Below are 21,166 nucleotides of genomic sequence, written 5' to 3' on the forward strand. Positions count from 1 at the left end.
CCCAGACAAATCACATGGACCCTCCACCCTGACCTTGCCTTCTCCCTGCACCACCACCAAGAAGCAGGATCTGGGTCCCCACCACTCAGAATCTGCCTGCGTCCCCTGCCTCTGCTTCTACATCCTCTGAGGGGCCTCAGGTCCTTCCAGGGCTTCAGGAGAAACGTCCTGCTCTGCCAGTCCCTTCTGCTTTCTGCCCTGCCCACATCTTCCCTAAGGCAAACAGAGGCAGAGCTGGCTTTTCCTTTCCTGAGGAAAAGAGAAAAGAGAAAATGGGAGGATTTTTTAAAAATAATAGATCAGTACCTCAAAATATTATTCAAAATATGATTCTTGGGGGTGCATCCTCTTAGTTTGACCACATGACCCTCCCAGCACCAAAACCCTATAGTTCAGCAAAGATGACCACATTACATCCACACTCAACAAGCCTCGGGCTGAAGAAGGTGAGAGGAGTCCAGGGGTCTTTAATGCAGGACAGAGGAACTGCAACAGCTCACCGGAGTGCGATCTCAGAAAGCCGGAAACCTGGAAAACATGTTGGAAAATACTGCTGGCACATGTGGAAGTCCCCACCCTTGTCCCCTCCTGACCACAAAGGGATCCCTGTGAGTGACATACTGGCCAGTCCTCCAGTCTTGGTCAGCAGAAATCTGGGAGAGACCAGCTCCCAGACTCCAAACCCATACCTCTGTTTGTTCTGCATCAAGTGACCTGAGCCCTAGGAATGTCTGCCCAACACATCACAGAATTGCTGGGTCCTCTCATGAGAACACTGGGGCTGGGGACCTGGCCCCCGCACACACAGGAGAGCACATTGTGAGTTATGGAAAAATGCAATGGGGAAGCCCATTCCAGCTTCCTGAATAGAATGGGAGAGAGGGAGGGGTAAAAGTGACCTCCCCCAACTCCAATGCAGGACTCAGGGTCCCCAGCAAACCAAGTCTCTGGATCACTGGGTCATGCATCTTAAGGTCATGTTTTGCTTTATAAACACAATTTTAAGGAATCACCAAATAGTTGAGAAAGAGGATTTGATCAACATTAAGTAATAGTTTTGTATTGATGTCAATTTCTGGCTTCAACACTTGTTTTTTTACATGTTGTTTAGTTGCAGGAATTCTTTGCATATTCTGGATGTTAACCCCTTATTAGGTATTTGGTTTGCAAATATTTTCTCCCATTCAGCGGATTGCAGTTTCACTCTGTTGATGTGTCCTTTGATATACAAATGTTTTTTGTTTGTTTTGCTGTAATCTAATTTGTTTCTTTGCTTGTACTTTTGGCATCAAATGCAAGAAATCATTGCCAAATCCAATGTCATGAAGCTTTTGAAGTTGAAGTTTTGGATTGAGTTCTCCTCCCCAACTATTTAGTGATTCTTTAAAACTCTATTTATAATGCAGACATTCATGATCTCAAGATGTATGACAGAGAGATTCTGTTTTGTTGTCCTGCAGTGGCTCATGTTCTCCACGGCCAACTTCTCTGCCCCCTTTTAGCCCTGGTTTGTCCCATCATGTTGTGCAGGCATCTTGTGAAAGTGGAGGAATCGTTGGGAGGGGCCTGACTTCTACCAGAGAATCTTCTCATCCCTTTCTTCTTGTCTTCCCCCTACTTTTCCTCCTCTTTTCAACTCCCTACTTGAAAAGCAACCCCACGTGGGATTTAGAAGCGACCTGCCAGCCCCTCTTCCCCAAACCCCAGCTCAATAGCTTCCCCAGAGTGGGGCTCTGGGTATTGAGTAGCATGCTCTATTGCTGTTTGGTTTCTAACTTCTTTCTTCTGAATGTGCTGAATGTCAATTTTATGACTGTGGAATTTATCTGAAGAGGTCTTTGGATTGTCTCAGTCTTTAAAATCTTTTTATTTAGAAAGAAAGTGAAGTCGTTCAGTCATGTCCGACTCTTTGCTACCCTATGGACTATAGCCCATCAGGCTCCTCTGTCCATGGGATTTTCCGGGCAAGAATACTGGAGTGGGTTGCCATTTCCTTCTCCAGGGGATCTTCCCAACCCAGGGATGGAATCCAGGTCTCCTGCATTGCAGGTGGAAGCTTTAACCTCTGAGCCACCAGGGAAGCTCAGAGGTTTTTTTTTTTAGAAATAATTTAGAAATAAATTGTACAGAAATAGTACAAAGAATTCCTGATACCCTCAACTCAGATATCGAAAATGTTGAAATCTGACCATACATGCTTTATTTTCTCTTACATGGTGTACTTAGAGAGGTCAGATTCATAAAGACAGAAAGCAGAATGGTGGTTGTCAGGGCCTGGGGGGAGGAAGGAAATGGGGCATAATTGTTTAATGGGTATAGATTTTTCAGTTTTGCAAGATGAAAATAGGTCTGGAGATGGAGGTAATGATGGCTGCACAGAATGCAAATGTACTTAATGCCACTGAACTGTACACTTAAAATGATTAGCATGCTAAATTTATGGTATGTGCTTCTTAGTATTTAATCACTAAGTCATGTTCGACTTTTTTGTGACCCCATGGACTATAGTCTGCCACGCACCTCTGTTCATGGGATTTCCCAGGAAGGAATACTGCAGTGGGTTGCCATTTCCTCCTCTAGGGGATCTTCCCCACCCAGGGATTGAACACGAGTCTCCTGCATTGGCAGGGGGATTCTTTACCACTGAGCCACCAGGGAAGCCCCTTAGTGGACAGTAGGCATTAAAAAAACATAAGCCCTTATTATTAATATTTTTCTCCTTTCTTCTAATCACCACCAAAAACATACAGAGTGGATATCTTTACCCATATTTTATAAATGAGAAAAATGAAGCTTAACAAAGTTGTCACTTACCCAGCTCCCAAATCAGAATAGGATACTGCCAGGATTTCAATCCAGGACCAGTTTGACTCCAAAACCCGTGATCTTTCCATTCCACCCTGCTTGGGTCTCATTTAATGGATGAGAAACCTGAGGATTGGTGACACTGAGCACTAGGAGAAAGCTCAGATGCCCACAGGGGCCAGGCAGGTAATGGAGAAATCATCTGCCAAAGATTCTACCAGAGAATCTTCGCTTTAACTAAATTATGGGTGAAGCAAGTCATATGATATGCGCCTATATGGTACTGGAGACTGTGTTTCTAATTCTAATTTTTAAAGTAAATATCAAAAAATAGAAATACACAGTTAATTTAATTGCCTTCCAAAAATTTTAAGCATAACGCAGCCAGCACTGTGTAGATCAAACAAATTATTTTCAGATGAGATGTAAACCCCAGTCACCCGGTGGCCACCCTAAGAAAGGTGTGGTGGAGACCTCGACACAGGTGTGGCGAGTTCAGATGTGTCTAAACAACCCTCTACAGCTGAATACCACACCCTCCAGTTAGTGCCACTGTGGGAACCGAATTCCAGGATGCCAGGATTCATCATTTTCTAAGAGGTATAAGAAATGTAGGGGCTTCCCACATTCTCAAATGGTAAAGAATCTGCCTGCAATGCAGGAGTTGCATCCATGGGTCTGAAAGACTCCCTGGAGAAGGAAATGGCAGCCCACTCCAGTATTCTTGCCTGAAAAATCTCATGGACAGAGGAGCCTGGCAGGTTTCAGCCCACGGGGTTGCAAAGAATCGGACATGACTGACGGACTAACACTTGCACTTTAACACTTTGATAGGAAATGTGGGTTTGGGGGAAATATACCAAATTTTAAATACAAGTCACTTTATTTACACTGTGCAGACAAAATAAGACAGGTCTGCAGGCAAGCCCACATCGTCGGCCTCCAGTGAGCCTCCTCACTTTCAGGCAGAGCCCAGACTCAAAAGAAATCCTAACTCCTAGGCTGTGATGGAACCAACCTGTGGTTTTCCCAGCCCAGAACTGGAGCGGGAGGCACAGAGGAGAAAGGATGGGCTGAGTGAAGGCAGTGCAGGATGCCCAAGCCTGACAGAACCCGCCTGAAGAGGCAGGTCTACAGACAACCTGACTTCATGGCTCATTTTTCCTTCCCTCAGTCAGGTCTTTGCCTGAAGCTACACCGGAAGACCTGTGGCAGCCGGTCGTCAAGGGGAGAACTGCATGACAGCCGGCCACGCTAATTAAAGGGGATTTTTTTCCTCCCAGATGAATGTGTGTTTAAAATATCAAATATTAATCACTGGCAACATTAATTTATAATAATGCTTGTCTCCCTTTCAGCTTCCAAACCGACATCTGGCGTGACTGCTTTGAAACTGACACCCGCTCCATCGCGGGAATTATAAATAGCCTGGGTTAAAATCTTCACCTTGAACCAAACAGGCTGACTCCACGCGGTGGTTTATGGAATGAAGGGGGCTGCCTTGGGCACTAAAGTCCTGGGTGGGTCTATTTGGGATGGTGTTTAAAACATTTAAAAAAAATTAAAAAGACACCAGAGGTGTACTGGGAGGGAGGGTTCTAGAGTGGCTCTGATGGCTGCCTCCCTGGAGGAGGTCAGCCTGCCTCCCACCTAGCCCATTTCATGCTAGGTGAGGTGGGACGGGGCACAGGCTGTTTCATCCTGCGCTAAGTTCAACATCCAGTTTCTGTACTTGCTCTTGGTGACTGATTAATGCAGACACCATCCTTTATTGAAGGGGCACAAAACCCACTTTCTATGGGCAGAACAAGTCCTCAATCAGCCTGCAGAGTGCTGTCCGTACACGAGCTCACTGGGCCTGGGGTTCGCACCACCTCATTCCAGCCTCATGACAACCCTGCAAGGGGAATCCCAGTGGGAACGCCGTTTCACTGAGGAGGAAGGTTAAAGAAGCTATTTCCCTGAGGTTCCCCAGGCAGCTAGTGGTGGGCAGAGCCAAGGTCATCCCAAGAAGAGGGGGTCCCTGGGGTCTCCTTGCTTAACAGCTTTCCAACATTTTTCCTGTGGCTAAAACCCCAGCCTCCCAAGGGTCCCCTTTCCAGGAATTGGGACCCAGCATCTCTGCGATGGAACACAGGACTCTGGGTACCTAATGAACAACCCCCACCGTGCTCCACCACCAGAGAAGGTTGGGGCCACATTGCTGTGGGGTCTACCTCACAACGAACTGGCGAGATGGCCAGAGTTGCTGTCCACATGTAGCAGAGGTGCAAACAGACTCTGAGAGCGGCCTCAGCCCTAACGGAGCTGAGCTGAGAATCTGAGCCTTTGGCCCCAGTGTCACCGGGAGGGGCAGGACCATCAGACGGAAGGGCAGAGGGAGGACAGAGCACGCCGTGGAGGGCAGAAGGCAGGTGGGGGCTGGGAGGGAAGGGGCAGCATCTGGGAGATGCTAGGGGCAGCACAGGACCCTATTTCTGATCATCCCAAGCTCCCCAGGGGCTCAGGGCATCTCTGGGGCAAACAGCGAAGCCCTTCCCGGCCCCCAGACTTTGCTATCCCCATGGGTCTCCCCTGGCCCAGGGCTCCTGGGACAGTGCAGGCTGTCCGGGGCCGTGGTGGCTGTAGGTAGCCTTGCCCACAGGCCCTCATGGAAGGAAGGAACAAACACCTGGAGAGCAGACCACTGACAGCACTCCTTAGTTACCTCACAGCTGCCCTTGCCAGTGAGGACCCTGGGGCCGGAGACTCTACAGGGAGCCCGGCTGGCGCTCAGCACCCCGCTGGGACCAAATCCTCCCAAGAGCGTAATTCTACCTGACCCCCAAAACAGTCGTCCCTTCGCCTCTCCCAGGGCCTCGTTGAGCCCCTTCTCAGTGTCCCTTCCTGGAAGCTAGTGAGGTCAGGTAGGCAGTTCCCACAGTGAGCTCTCAGAGGTGTGAGCTCTCACTCCCCACACCTGGGAGTGAGCTGTGGGCTGCCTCGGCCCAGGGGCTCCTTGCAAAGTTCTCCATCCCCAGCAGGCTCCTGGGGCAGGACAACCCCGAGCCATGGGGCCTGGGCCCCATTTTCTGCTGCCCCGTCTCCCAAACATCCCCTGCTGACACAGAGCATCCCGTTTGGCAGCTCAGGTCCAGGTTTCCACAGCTGGGCCCCAGATGGGGGCCTGGGAACATATGTAGGACACGTGTTTGCCTCTTGGCTGGGGTCTCGGGGCAGCCAGCGCTGCCTCCTCACCTGCAGGGCTTCCCAGCCTCCAGGTGGGGCCCCAGCTGTCCGCCCTCAAGTGAGCGGAAATTATAGCCCCATGGGGGGCCTCCCCTCTCTCCTCACAGTGGCCCCCTCCTTGTGTTCCTCTTCCCCCTTGGTTTCACTTCAGCGATTGAGGTTTCCCCAGGGACAGTTGCACAAACTTTGAAACCTAATTCTGGATGGACGCAGACCCCATCACATTCTCCCTGCCTTCCCTCCTGTCCTGCTCGTCCTTGTTTTAATATTAAGCCCATGCTCTAGCTTGACTGGAGCTTTTCCTAATGGAAACTAGTCTCTCGGTCCCTTGGGGGAAAAGTAGAACTTCATTGTATGTTTATTTCCTCTGGAGGTTGGGGAGACAGACAGGGTAGGGCAGCATTTTTTTGGAAAAGGAGGCACCGGGACCACCAGCATCAGTCACAGCTGGAGGGGGGCTTATTGTAGGCCCCACTGAATCTGAGTCTCTGGAGGTAACCCAGGAAACAGCATTTTAGCATCACCCTTTGGGCTTCTATGTACACTAAGGTTTAGAATCTGCAAGTCTACAAGGTAAACGACATTTCCTAGTCCTGGGGTCACCAGCCCTGAGCTGCTTATCTCAGGGGACACACACGCGTTGGCAGGTTTAATTTGAACACAATCTGAGAATAACCAGAATAAAATTCAGAGCCCACACTCCTTATGCTTTTCCTAGAAAAAAAAAATTGTATAACGCAGTATTAAGATCATAGCCCATATTGAGCAAACATTCCATTTCACTTGGAAACAGTGACTCATATGTTTAAGCAGGGTATTAAGAAGCTCTTAGATAAGATTTGTGTAGCTATGTTCCCAAACGGAGTGTTATTAAGCTTTTCCCACATAAACCTGTGCTTTTAAACTACATCATAATAATGGCACACAGGCCGAACAAACTGAGATTTCTTCCTTCTGCGTTCAAATTCTGGGAAAGTGAAACGCATCCAAGAGCCGGTGCTTGTTTCTCCTTGGCAGTTTTATGAGTCTCTCGCGGGGGAGATGCCTCAGGTAACTGGCTTAGTGAGCCAGGCAGACAGATCCCAGTGCTAACTGGGACGTCTTCATAAATAAACAAAAAATGTATAAAACATTCCCATGGAGCTTCCACTGGCCAAGGCTGCCCTAAGCTCTTCTTGTGCACTAACATCTAATCCTCACACCAACCCAAAGGGGCAGATACTATTGTTACTGAACCAAACTTGGGACCATTTGCCCAAGTGCAGTAGAGCCAAGACAGGTTGTGGTGAAGCAAAGTACAGTGTTTATTGCAGGGCACCAAACAAGAAGTCCTGGCAGCTGAGACTCAGAAGATCCGAACACCCCAGTGGCTTTCCAGGGGCAGGCTTTTAAAGACAAGGTAAGCAGGAGTTCCCTGATGGTCCAATGGTCCAACTCCCTGATGGTCCATGCTTCCACTGCAGGGGGCATGGGTTCAATTCCTGGGTGAGGAACTAAGATCCCGCACGCCACAAGGTACAGCCAGAAAAATAAAATAAAGACAGGGTGAGGGAGAGGGTTGCAGGGTGTGTAATCAGCTCATAGACATTCTTCTTTTGGTTAGTAGTGAGGTCATGGGGAGTCAACATCATCAACCTTCTGGTTCCAGCCTGTCTGGGGTCTCTGTGCTTCTGGGCAGCATACAGTCAGTTAACTTCTTCCACCTGGTGGGGGTTTCAGTATCTGCAAAACAACTCAAAGGATATGGCTCGAGATATTATGTAGAGCCCCTGAGGGGGAACTAAATGTCCTTGACTTTGTTTAATGGCTAAACTATTATTATTTGTCTCATTTGACTGTTTTCCTTTCTGCATTTTCTCACTTCTCAAATAAAATTTATTCTTTGGAACTCTAGCAAGGCCTAGGAGGTGAAAGTTTTTCTACAAATAAGAGGTAGTCAGAGGACATGGAGATGTCTGTCCAGGCAAAGCCCATAGGATCCTGCTCAGTTACACTATTATTATTATTCTTGCCCATTTTACAGATGGGGAAACTGAGGTAGAGAGGCTTAGTAACTTGTCCACAGTTCCTATCTAATAAATAGCCTGACCAGGGTCCAAACTCGCAGTCTGTGCTGTTACCGCTGTGCCACCCTGGTAGCAAGGTAACTTTGCTGCTAATTCTGTGAGAGTTGCCAAACGAGCCAAATGCAAAATGACAAGAAAATGTCAAGCTGCCATTTGACAGATTTGTTTACTTGGTCTTCGGGTCTTAGTTTCATGACGAAACCTCACAGGTTTCTCTATGCCTTGTCTCTGTCAGAGCTATGCCCACGGCTTCTTACTCATCAGCCTGTCTCTCTGCTTAGATCCAGTTAATCCTCCTCACTAATCTTCAGTCCCCAAATTAAGGCCCCTCTGTCCTCACTAGGCCAGGGGCTTTTCCTGCCCCTGACGACGTGAGCCCACTCTGGGGGCTCTGATCCCTTTTAAAAACCACACCCGTATTTTTCCTCCAAGTTATACTCATATTTAAATAAATCTAATATACCTATGATCCATGGGCAGTAGAGCCTTCCAAGTAGGGGTCTAACACAAGAAAGAATATTCTAGATGGAGGGCCCCAGATTGTGACCCTCCTGCTGTCCTAGGCCCAGTGGTCCCTTTGAGGCCCACACATTGTTCTCTCAGGCTTGTGGCTGGCTCCAGGCTCCCACAGGAGCCTTTCTTTATAAACTTTGAGTGGAAAACATCAGTGGAAGTTTATGGAGGTCGAGAGGGGTGTCAGAGGACCAAGGGGGAAGCCAACAAGGAGTGGATCCTGTTTCACCCTTATTCCTACCCAGAGTCAGCTGTCCCAAGCCTCTGTCCTCTGGCTGTGCAGCTGCTCCAGCCACGACCTTCACCATTCAACCCTGGGGACACAAACAGGACTCAGACACTGCCCTTCTTTCTCCTGCGGTGGAGGCTGACAGAAACATGAGAGCTTCTGAGAACAAGGGTCAACTCAGGGCCTGAGGTGTGTCCCAGTCACTCTGTGTCCATGGATGCAGGTGGAGGTGGGGAACGCATGTGGGTTAATCTGCAGGATGCCTTGAAGTCACAGGACATGAGAGGAAAGCAGGGCATTCCCCACAGAGGGAATGGCCTGGGCAAAGATACACGTGGCGTCTTCCACAAACCAAGACAGTCCTGAGGTTGGGAGGGCTGGTGGAGACAGTAGGAGAGCAGAGAGAGGGTGGCCGGGCCAGACCACAAGGAGCTTTTTGCTTCCGGACAAGACAAGCTTTCTCCTTTGTTGCAGAGAAGCCTTTGGGGGGATTTTTGATGAGGAAAGAACCAGGCAAATTTGTTGCCTAGAAGGATGACTGGTGGGTATGCAGGGGTGGATTCTAAGGAGAAACTGAAGGCAGAGAGAGTAGGTAGAAACAGTTGCCATGAACCACACCGAGTAGGGTGAGGGCTCAGACAGCCCCGGACTAGAGGGAACAGGGGCAGAACCGAGAGACTTTCAGGAGGTAAAAGAAAGAGAGCTTGGTGATCATTTGACAAGGAAGTCAGAGACAAGGGACAATAACAGAGAGGCAGACAGTTCTAGACTGCCCTCAAGCTTCAGACTTCATAGTAGGGGGCGGTGGGAGCACAAACCATCAAGACCAGCAGAGAAAAGGAAGATTTGGGAAGACAAGCAGTTCTTCCCATGCAGTGCTCTGCTGCACACAGACAGGCTGGCAGGTGGTGGGGGGTGGCGGGAGGGGAAGCACCCAATCATTTTCCTCTGACCCCCATCCAGCACCACTTTTCTAATCCTGGAGAACCTGTGAGAGGTGATGTCTCACAGGAAGATGACAGAGGCTTCCAGGAAAGAAATTTGTAGGGTGGAACTGGAAGCAAAAGAGCAATTAAACATGTGTCCTGGCATGCCTCTTCACCCAGGTGGAAGCATTGTCCCTCTAAATCTCTGATTGAATATAACACACGGGATGTCTGGGGAGTGGTCCCCATCTGCTCTGAGAGCTCCCTTCTTTCTGATGCTGCCATGTATTCCTCCTCAGCTCTTCTGTGCCACCCCCATGTCAGCCACTAGATGGCACCAGACTCCACCAGCTGAGAGGGAAACTTAGCATTTGCGCAGGCCTTTGCCGCTCTGGGCTTCCCTGGTAGCTCAGACGGTAAAGCGTCTGCCTACAATGCGGGAGACCTGGGTTTGATCCCTGGGTCGGGAAGATACCCTGGAGAAAGAAATGGCAACCCACTCCAGTATTCATGCCTGGAAAATCCCATGGACCAAGGACTCAGAAACCAGTCTCCTTGGAGGCTTCTTGCACTTTCCCAGACTAAGAATTTGGAGAAGGAAATGGCAACCCACTCCAGTATTCTTGCCTGGAGAATCCCAGGGACAGGAGCCTGGTGGACCACCATCTATGGGGTCGCACAGACTCAGACACGACTGACATGACTTAGCAGCAGCAGCAGCAGACTAAGAATTGAGGTCAGGAAGGGCCATAGGGCTAGCACTTAAAGGATACTCCAGTCCTTGGTTCAGACACAGAATCAGGGCCTCACCAGCCCGTCCCTGAAGCAAACTTTCTCACCCACACGTGGTGCCTGGTGGCATCGACTATTTGACACTCAACAAAAGGGACAAAAGGGCTCAGCTCACAAGGCCTCCTGCCTCCAACCCAGAAACCCATTTGAGCCACACCCTCCTCATCGCCTAGAGCCCACTGAGCTGCCTCGAACCCTTCATGCAAACGGACCCTGTATCCACTTTCTCCAAAAAGTTGCCCCAGAGGGGAGGAGGGATTCCAGTCACATCCCTCTCCTACCCGGACAGGGCCCGGCCCTGCCCCCTTCCCACGTCCCCAGGCACGGCAGGAACACACAGCCATTTGACCCTTGTTCATGCTTTTATTCTGCAACCAGTAGTCAGTGCTCACGGCTATGGGCACCACCACGCCCGGGCGAGCCTTGGGCAGGGTCCAGATGGGAGGGCTGAGGGGGCCTGGGATTGTACACCAGATGGAGGCCAGTGGTGTGACACCCAGACAAACTGCTTTGAACTTCAGGCAACCCTCAGCCTCTAGAGAAGATGCCGTATTTATAATAGAAGTGGGGCACACACAGCCTGGCCAGGGTCCTGGGTCACGGTCCCCTCTGTGCCCCAAATCAGTGGCCTGCCGGCTAGCTCCCATCTCTCCTCCAGCTGAGCAGAGGCCAGAGGCTTCCTCAAGGTCACACATAGACCTGCTCTTGACCCTTGGAAGGGGACTATTGGAGGGAACTCACTCATGGCCTCATGAACCACCACTGTCTGCATTTCACAGGGAGGTAGCAGGATCGGGGGCTTCACTGGGAACTGGTAACACGTGCTGGGAGGGGCATGGGAGGCCTGCAGTTCTGATCCAGCGGGCTGGCCACAGGCTGAACCCACAGCAGCCGTGTGGAGGCCGACTGACCTCTTGGGGCCCCATACTTTGCACGAGCTCACTGATGCGGGCAGAAGTGCACATGCCGGAGGGGAGCGGCAGGGCCCAGGGAGGACGGTTCACCTGTGGTGGAGGAAGGGCCGGGCAGGGAGACACAAGGAAGGAGTACGTCCCTGTTACTCACCGCCCCTGAGGCGGCCTCAGCAGTGCACATGGGCTTCCTCCAGGACCACAGCCGCCAGCCAGGACCCCACAGCCCAGCCGGGCAGACCGTAAAACCCTGTGACGTGCATGTGTCTGCGTCAGTGCACATATGTGGGCAGGGGAGCAGGGGTGTAGGTCAGCAGTGCAGGAAGTGGGACAGCAGAGGGGATGCAGGGCTGGGCCTTTCCGCAGAAATAAAAGTCCAAGGGAGACCACCACAGGCTGTGCTCAGAAAGAGGCCTGGCACCCCCAGTGGGTGTCCTGAGACCAGACACACTCCTAAAAGTTGATGTTCTTCAAGTTGGTGGAGCAACGGTACCTGCCGTCCAGGCCACGGGAACATAGCAGGTTGGGCAGGCAGGGGCAGGCGTGGTGCTGCCGTTTTCTGAAGAAGGGGACCTGGGGAGAGAGAGGAGAGTAGACGTCACCTTCACCAAAGGGAGGCGGGCCCCCGGGGGGGGGCCTCTGGCCGGCCCAGCCCTGGCTGAAATGTCTCATCACCTGCACCCCAGCACCCCAATAATGGCTTTTATAGAGGAGGAAACTGAGGCACAGAGAGGTTAAGTAACATGCCAAGGTCACACAGCCAGCTTGTGGAGGAGCCAGGGTTTGACCTCAGGCAGTCTAGCTCTGATACTGTGCAATGTGGCCCACCCACCTATCCCCCAAACTCCACGAGCCCCCACACCACCCACCGGGGTCCCCCCGCTGACCCAGCACACCCACTGTCTCACAAATTCACACTCACACCGGTGATTGAATATCACCTGTAGCTCATCCATTACACTCTCCACCCTGTGTGGGTGTCGGGGATGTAGCTGCACAGGACAGGGTCCCTGCTGGGTGACTCACACACACAGGAAGGCTGAGCCACTGAGGGTTCCTCAAGGAGGGTGAGTAGGAGGGGTTAGGAGCATAGATAAGTCGGACAGCCTGGGCTCAAATTAGGTCTGCCAATTCCCAGCTGTGTGACAACCGGCAAGCTTTTTAGCCTCTCTGTGCTTCAATTTATTATCCGTAAAGGGAGTTAATAATAGTGGCTACCACATGTGGTTGTAAATAGGTTTACATGATAAAGAGGTTTAAACGTGCAAAACCATCACTTAGTATGATGATTGGCATGTGGTAAGCACTCGGTGTATTACTACCTCTGCTGCCTGTTTTGGGAATACCCCAAGGCTACAAGGACTGTGCTCTGTCTCCCTCCCTGCCTCAGCCTCCTTACGCCTAGGAGGGCTGTGCCAGGGAGGATGATGATTGGAGGATGCTCCTGGGTGCAGGCGTGCTCCCCAGAGGGGCTTGCAGGGCATCTCGGCCACAGAAAGCCCAGGGAAGCGGGCGCAAGCCCACAGGTGCTGCCGCATCCACCTGACAGAAAAGGCCCTGGGGCTGTTCTGTGGTCTCTGGGATGCGGCTCCTCAGGAAGCAGAGTGGGTGCTGGATGCCTAGGGCACAGAGGAGTGAGTCTCCTTAAAGTGTATGCCCTGGGGGCCTGGCCAACCTCACCCTGCACACCCCCTCATACTCAGGCTCTGGGTGGGAACCCACTTTACAGTCTTACTGCATTGTGTTCTTGAGGGGAGGATGTGTGTGCACGTGCTGAGTCACTCAGTCGTGTCCAAGACTTTGCCACCCCATGGCTTGTAGCCTGCCATTCTCCTTTGTCCACAGGATTCTCCAGGCAAGAATACTGGAGTGGATTGCCATTCCCTTCTCCAGAGGATCTTCCCAATCCAGGGATTGAACCTGTACCTCCTTCGTCCCCTGCATTGCAGACGGATTCTTTACCGCTGAGCTACCTAGGAAGTCTAGAGGAAGAACCCTGTGCAGTAAAGGGCATTCAGGAGACTCTCAGAATCTGAATTTATCAGAACAGAAACTTTAGGGATGTCAGTCTACTCCCCACTTTGTATGCATGAGGTAACTGAGACCCAGGGGCCTCGGCAAATGAGGAACTGGGGTTCCAGCCTCTAGGTCTAACAGGCTGTGTGATTAGGACCCCGCTGTACCCCAACCGCCCCCAAAGTAAAGAGGTGGCAAGAAATCCCTAGATTGGAGTCGGAACACTGGTCCAGCGCCTTGTGCCTTGAGCCAGTGTGAGCAGTACCTTGTGGCTGCCGGGGTGGCACTCCTCTCCTGCCCGCCCCAGCGGGGTGCACACCCGCAGCCCACGCAGCCACAGGCTGACCGCACAGCAGGTGCCTGCCCTGCACTGGATATCCCGCTCGCAGGCCTGCGGGGGGGAAGACAAAGGGGCCGTTAGTGCCCGTGGGCACCACTGCAGAGAAACCAGAAGGGAAAGTACATCCAAAAACCCTTCAGAGGGGTGCTGGGAGCGGAACCCAGGCCTCGGTACCCAGGCCTCAGTCCCCCGGGACACCCGGGGCCGTGCAGCGCCACCCCTGCCCCTGTCGAGGCAGGAAACTCAGGGCTGAGCGGGGCGGCAGACTTGGATCTGAGAGCCCTCTGAGCTCCTCTGAGGCCACTTGGTGAAGAGGCTCCCCTCTGACAAGGCTAGAGCTTAGGAGACAGAGCTTTTCTAGCACCAGAAAATGCTCAGTGGATGCTAAGGAGATTGAAATAACTCGAATTCTTCGAGGGGGAGGGTCCCAATGGCCAGCACCCCAGGGTGGTCGGTGTCAAGTTTCTGTGGACAGGGACCCTCCAGCCCTCACCCAGCAGTACTCGGGGCTGGTGCCTCTCCTCCCCACCATGGCCCCCTCAGTCCTCCCTGGAAACCCAGTTTCATCTGAGGGGCCAGCATCCCCCGACAGGTGTTTCCCCCAAGGGCATCTCTGCTGGCCTGCCTGGCCCTTATATGACAATTGGCAAGTTATTTAGTCTCAGGCAATGGCAACCCACTCCAGTACTCTTGCCTGGAAAATCCCATGGACAGAGGAGCCTGGAAGGCTGCACTCCAGGGGGTCGCAAAGAGTCAGACACGACTGAGTGACTTCACTTTCACTTTTCACTTTCATGCACTGGAGAAGGAAATGGCAACCCACTCCAGTGTTCTTGCCTGGAGAATCCCAGGGACGGGGGAGCCTGGTAGGCTGCCTTCTGTGGGGTCGCACAGAGTTGGACACAACTGAAGCGACTTAATAGTAGTCGTAGTAGTGCCTCAGTTTACTACCAGTAAAATGGGTTACTAATAGTAACTCCTCTAGGATGGACTCCTCTGGGTTGGGCTCCCAGAGCAGGGGCTGAGTGGCCCTGCCTGGTTTCTGAAAGGTGCCATCTGTGTGTGTTTTAGTCGCTCAGTCGTGTCTGACTCTGCAGCCCCATGGACTGTAGACCGCCAGGCTCTTCTGTCCATGGAATTCTCCAGGCAAGAGTACTGGAGTTGGTTGCCTTTCCTGTCTCTAGGGGATCTTTCCAACCCAGGGACTGAACCCGGGTCTCCTGAATTGCAGGCAGATTCTTTACCATCTGAGTCACCAGGGAAGACCCACACAAACCTGCTTTAAGCTAAAGCCTACATTAAGGAAAACAGAATTAAACTGCTCCAGACTCAGGAGAGGCCACCTTGTTGAAGCACCCCACCTTCCCATTTCAGAGATCTGTGGCTTCTCTGAGCTGAAACTGGGAGCTGGTTTGGGTTGGCCCTTTTCCACGGGGCTTCCCTTGTTGCTCAGCTGGTAAAGAATCTGCCTGCAATGGGGGAGACCTGGGTTCGATCCCTGAGCTGGGAAGATCCCCCTGGAGAAGAGAAAGGCTACCCACTCCAGTATTCTGGCCTGGAGAATTCCATGGACCATATAGTCCATGGAGTCGCAAAGAGTCAGACACGACTGAGCAACTTTCACTTCACTTCTTCTCTACTGGGCCATGCAGTGCCCTCTGGCTACCCTGTGGGGCCCTGCAGTAAAGTGGGACATGCTGGGACTGCTCGACACTCAGAGGAGGTGCAGGGGGCAGTCATCTGGTCTCCAACCTAGTGAGGGCACGTCTCACACACCAGCTGGTCCCTGAAAGCTCAGGGTCAGGGCTGAGTGGACTCCACGTGACTCTTCTGACACAGAGGTGTGGCATCACTGTCCCCCCTGGGAGGAGGGCCCCTCCAGGACTGAATTTGGGACAGTCGAGGTCTAGGGAGCAGGGCACTGCGGGGATGGTGGAGCCCAGCCTCTTTCTGAGAGTCAGACGGGGCAGCAGCAGGGCTCGGAGTGCAGAGGGAGCGGCTCTAACCACTCTGACTGCTCGCGGCGGGTCTGCTCGGTGTGTCCCTCTTCTCTGTCTTCCCAAGGGTCAGCTTGGAGGCTCTTCTAGGAAGACATTTTCCCATCTCTAAGCCCTCCCTCCTGTCAGATCTGCCTCTGGGCCAGACTCAGGATCAACCTGCTCCCTGGTGGGGTAACCACGGCTTCTGCCCTCTGCTCTCACCCTCCCAACCTTCAAGCTGCACCAGAAGAAGGCCGCCTTCGGTGGCTCACATTCATCAGGTGCAGTTCTGTCCTGACAGTTGTATTTATGCTTTGGGTCCCAAAAGCACTGGCTTGCCTTTGATGTTTGTTCTGCTTTGAAACTCAGTCTTTTTCCTCTAAAAGGGAGAAGAAAGAGACTTCGCTTTCTGTGAACATTACAGTTAATCCAGTTCCAGGAATGGTTTGGCCTCCTCTACATTTCCATTTTCTGTGTAAAAAGCTGGAGGAAGTTGAAACAAAAGTGAATGTCTCTCTCTTTTTTTTGTTCTAGTGGCTTTTTATCTAGAAAGCTCCCAGGTCAGTCATTACTTTCCTGTTTTCATAAGAATGGTCCCATCACCATCACACAACCTGTGCCCATGAGAGGGTGGGTCCAGGTGAAGTCAAACTTCTGAGGGAGAACCACTATTGGGGTGTCTTGAATACTACAATGTGCCTGCCTGGGTGCACCCACAGTGGGGCTGGATTTCTACTTGTTATCTGACCCTTGTTTCTGGGTCACTTAGCCAATTGTTGGCGTTACCTTTATTCCTATCAACTGGGCACAGAGTTAAAACATATAAACTGCATGGGAAAGAAAGAGTTTCAAGATCGACTTTCTTAAGAGTAGAGAAAGCAGAGATTAAACATACCCAACAGAAGCTAAATAAGGTCACAGCCTTTAATTAAGTCAACTTACTATGACATGTGAACCAAACCATGCATGAAAACTAAAATTTACACAAAAGATAAATTAGGGAGTGCTAATCCACTTTATAAAAGATTCATTATTGCTCAAAAACCTTCTTTTGACCAAAGGTCCAAACTTCAGAATTTGCAATGCTCTCCTCATTTATTGAAAGCAGAATTTGATTTACACAGTTTCTCTGAAGCAGATCCCCTTTATTGAGGTCTAACTAACGTGAAAACCCTGTGAGATGCCTCTCGGAAGTGCGGTCTGGAACTGGCTCCCATGTCCTTGGTTTGCTTCCTGTGTGGTTCCTGGGTCCTGTCCCAGGCAGACCCTGACATCCTCCCAAAACCCAGGGTAGAGAGAATGTTGGACGACTTACCCCGGTGATCACGGCACAGTCGGACACGGTCACCAAGAGGAGTATCACTGAGACTTGCGTGGCACCTCTCATGGTCACTTGGGGTGAAGGCAACCACTGCCAGCTCCGCTGCCTCCGCTCCGCCTCACACCTGCAAGCTCAGAATGCCAGGCTCTCCCCTGAGATTTATAGCGTCCGATCCAGGCTGCCCGTGGATGCCTTGTCTCCACTCTTGCCCATGACTCCGTTATTCAGATGATCTCAGAGATGGAGATGAGACCTGAATCCCTAATGACATTGAATCACCAGCGAAACCAATAAAGATGAACCATCGGTGGCAGTGACAGCCGCTCTGACTCTCAGGACGCAATGATCCAGTCAGCTCCATGCATCGCACCCCACAGTCCTTGTCGCCTCTGGGGCATCCTTCTATTCTGCTTGGGGCCAGGGGAAAGCTTTGGTAATAAATCAAGGGATTTGCAACATCACCATTCACTCCTCCCTGCACCAAACCCAGGATCATCGGCTCCTTCACACTCAAGCCAACAAGAATGATCTGGGCTTTTCCTGTCGGACTGAGGGGCTGAGATGACATAGTGAGAAGGCAGTGTCCTTGGTCCCCTAGAACAGGGGTCCCCAACCTCCAGGATCTAATGCTTGATGATCTGAGGTGGGGCTGATGTAATAATAATAGAAATAAAGTACACAGTAAGTGTAATGTACTTGAAATCATCCCCAAACTATCTCCCCAACCTGGTCCTGGTCCATGGAAAAATTATCTTCCATGAAACTGGTCTCTGGTGCCAAAAAGGTTTGGGACCGCTGCCCTAGAAGGTTAATATTCCAATAGGGAGACATAAGACAGTGAGAAAACAAAGCCAGGCTTGTGGGGTTGATGTTCCTGAGAAGTTCATAAGGAATTGCCCTCTAAGAGGCTCTGGACAAACACCAAGTGTCACTTGGCTCAGGAACCAGAAGGCAGAGGATGAGCCAGTTGACAGGTCCCTGAGGAAAAGTATGCTTGAGCTGGGTTTCAGCTAAAGGTACCAGGAGCCATGTGCCTTCCTGTTCTATGGGTTGAGCTTGACCTTATCCAGGGGCTAACAAACATGGTGGGCTTGGACACCAGTCTTGGGGAAGGTGAATCTGGGCACAGCCCCTCCTAGCAACTGATGCAGAGACCTCCCAGGACCTTTTATCAGACAATCCCCACAGTGATAAAAGTCCCTTCTCTCCACAGTGATAAAAGCCATTATTGCCCAAGAAATGTCCTCAGTTCAGTTCAGTTGCTCAATCGTGTCCGACTCTTTGCAACCCCATGAACCGCAGCACATCAGGCTTCCCTGTCCATCACCAGCTCCTGGAGTCCACCCAAACCATGTCCATTGAGTCGGTGATGCCATCCAATCATCTCATCCTCTGTCGTCCCCTTCTCCTTCTGCCCTCAATCTTTCCCAGCATCAGGGTCTTTTCAAATGAGTCAGCTCTTCGTCCTGCAATATGTTAATAGGTGTTGCAACTGCTACTGCTAAGTTGCTTCAGTCGTGTCCAACTCTGTGTGACCCCATAGATGGCAGCCCAACGGAATCCCCTGTCCCTGGGATTCTCCAGGCAAGAACACTGGAGTGGGTTGCCATTTCCTTCTCCAATGCATGAAAGTGAAAAGTGAAAGCAAAGTCACTCAGTCATGTCCAACTCGTCGTGACCCCATGGACTGCAGCCTACCAGGCTCCTCCATCTATGGGATTTTCCAGGCAAGAGTACTGGAGTGGGGTGCCATTGCCTTCTATGTGCATACAAATACATACATATGAGATTTCCACAGTCGAAGCTTTGGGAAACTGATTACACAGTTCCACCAGCTTTTTTTTTTACTGCAGGACTTTTCAGGGCCTTTTATATACTAGTAAGCACTTGAAACACCAAGCAGGAAAATGCAATTGGTAATTATTTCCTAAACAGATTAATCCATCCAACACTTTTTTTCTTAGAGTGTCCCAAGGGAATGTGACTCCTAGGTAGACACGTTGACCAGCGTTTATGAGTGAGAGAGCGGGGAAGAGAAGAGCAGCTCAGCTTCACCACCATGAGCAGAGTGAGAATCTAAAGCTAGCCTCAGTCTTCTCATCTGTAACATGAGGGTGAGAATAGCATTTACATCATGGGCTTTTGTGAGTATCCGTCCATGTATTTATGTATTCATTGCCTATATATTTAGTCACAACTACTGTATTGAAGGGCTCAGACAGTAAAGAGCCTGCCTGCAATGTGGGAGACCCAAGTTTGATCCCTGGAAAAGGAAATGGCAACCCACTCCAGTATTCTTGCCTGGAAAATCCCATGGATGGTGGAGCCTTGGGGGCAACAGTCCATGGGGTCACAAAGAGTAAGATGCAACTGAATGACTTCACTTTCACTTTCTTTTCACTATATTGAAGGCACTATTTTTGGCGCTGGAAATAGACCAGAGAGCAAAACAAGATCCTTGCCCTCATGCAGTGGAGACAGATAATAGACAAATAAACAAATAGATTTATAGTAAAATGGCTAGGGGTGCCGAGTGCTATTAAAAAGGAAGATAGAGGGACTCCCCTACTGATCCAGTGTCTAAGACTCTAATCTCTCAATGCTGGGGCCCTGGGTTTGATCCCTGGTTGGGGAACTAGATCCCACATGCCACAGCTAAAACCAGCCAAATAAACAAATAAAAATAAATATTAAAATAAAAAGGAAGACAGAGAGGACAGCAGAGTATGACATGGTATGGTGCTTTAGATGGGGTGAGGGTCTCTCTGAGAAGACACTCAAGAACCCCAGTAAAGTGAAGGAATGCACTGGGCAGAGCCTGCGGGGAGGAAGCGGAGCAGAGATCCTGTGGTAGGGCCTTCTTGGCCAGTTCCAGGAGCAATAAGGAGGGTGGAGAACAGGGGAAGGGGGAGGGAGGGATGCTGTTGGAGCAGGAGCGGGGGCCACACCCTGCCAACCTTGCAGGGCATGGTGGAGGCCTGACAGCAAGGGTGATGTGCACCCTTGGAGTGTTTGGAGCAGAGGAGGAGCAGGATGTGATTTACACTTTGAAGGATCTCTCTGGTGGTTTGTGGAGAATTAAGTGAGATGCTGCTGCTGAAGTCTCAGCAAGATGCCTAGCACACAGCAGCATTTGCAGCTACTGCCATTTTCTATCATTAAAAAGATGGGCCTACGGGGAGAAGGGGTAGTTAGGGAGTTTGGGATGGACATGTACACACTGCTATATTTAAAATGGATAACCAACAAGGACCTACTGTACACCACAAGGAATTCTGTTCAATGTTATATGGCAGCCTGGACAGGAAGGGAGTTTGTATGAGAATGGATAGATGTGTATGTATGGCTGGATCCCTGCACTGTTCACCTAAAACTACCACAACATTTTTAGTTGACTACACTACAATACAAAAGTTTTAAAAAAATTAGATGGGCCTGAGTGGGGGACAAGAGGGAAAGATTGGGAGTTTAGGATTATCAGAGGCAAACTTTTATATATAAAATGGATACACAACAAGGTCAGACTGTATAGCATGGGGAACTTGTATTCAATATCCTGTAATAAACCATAATGGGAAAGAATATTGTATAACTGAATCACTTTGCTGGACATCAGAAATTAACACAACATTGTTAATCAACTATACTTCAATTAAATATTTTAAACTGATGGGCCTGTCAGCCTTCATGTAAAATTCTCGTTCTGGGTGAGAATCAAAATAATATGGCTATGGCCCATCTGTATACCATGGCACTGATCCAGACACACCACAGGAGAACCAGGAGACCACCACCTGTCAGTAACTTACAGAGGGAGAAGGTGGCATTGTGCCGGGTGCTGGGAGGGGCACAGAGGCTGGCCGGCCTGTGTGCTTCAGGGGCCCTGCGCAGACCGCCAGTCTCACACAGGTTGCTTCTCAAGAGACAATGTTAGCTCGCAGTGATCTCAGGCTAGCACCCACCTTCTGCCCTCATCCCCCACTCTCACCCCCTCCCTCACTCTCACGCCCTCCCTCACTCTCCACAGCACACAAAACTAA

General features: G+C 50.7%; 1 protein-coding gene across 1 annotated transcript; it reads right to left on the reverse strand.

Moving 5' to 3' along the window:
• Positions 1-10,920: 10,920 nt before the first annotated feature.
• On the reverse strand, positions 10,921-17,491 carry PROK1 (prokineticin 1). Its single transcript, XM_006064954.3, has 3 exons — positions 17,121-17,491; positions 13,752-13,877; positions 10,921-12,043 (listed from the first exon to the last, which is right to left on the reverse strand). Exons 1-3 carry the CDS (start codon positions 17,190-17,192, stop codon positions 11,924-11,926), a joined length of 318 nt encoding a protein of 105 aa, XP_006065016.2. The 5' UTR covers positions 17,193-17,491; the 3' UTR covers positions 10,921-11,923.
• Between the last annotated feature and the right edge of the window lie 3,675 nt (positions 17,492-21,166).

The sequence above is a fragment of the Bubalus bubalis genome, chromosome 6, assembly GCF_019923935.1.
Source record: "Bubalus bubalis isolate 160015118507 breed Murrah chromosome 6, NDDB_SH_1, whole genome shotgun sequence".
NCBI classification, from domain to species: domain Eukaryota; kingdom Metazoa; phylum Chordata; class Mammalia; order Artiodactyla; family Bovidae; genus Bubalus; species Bubalus bubalis.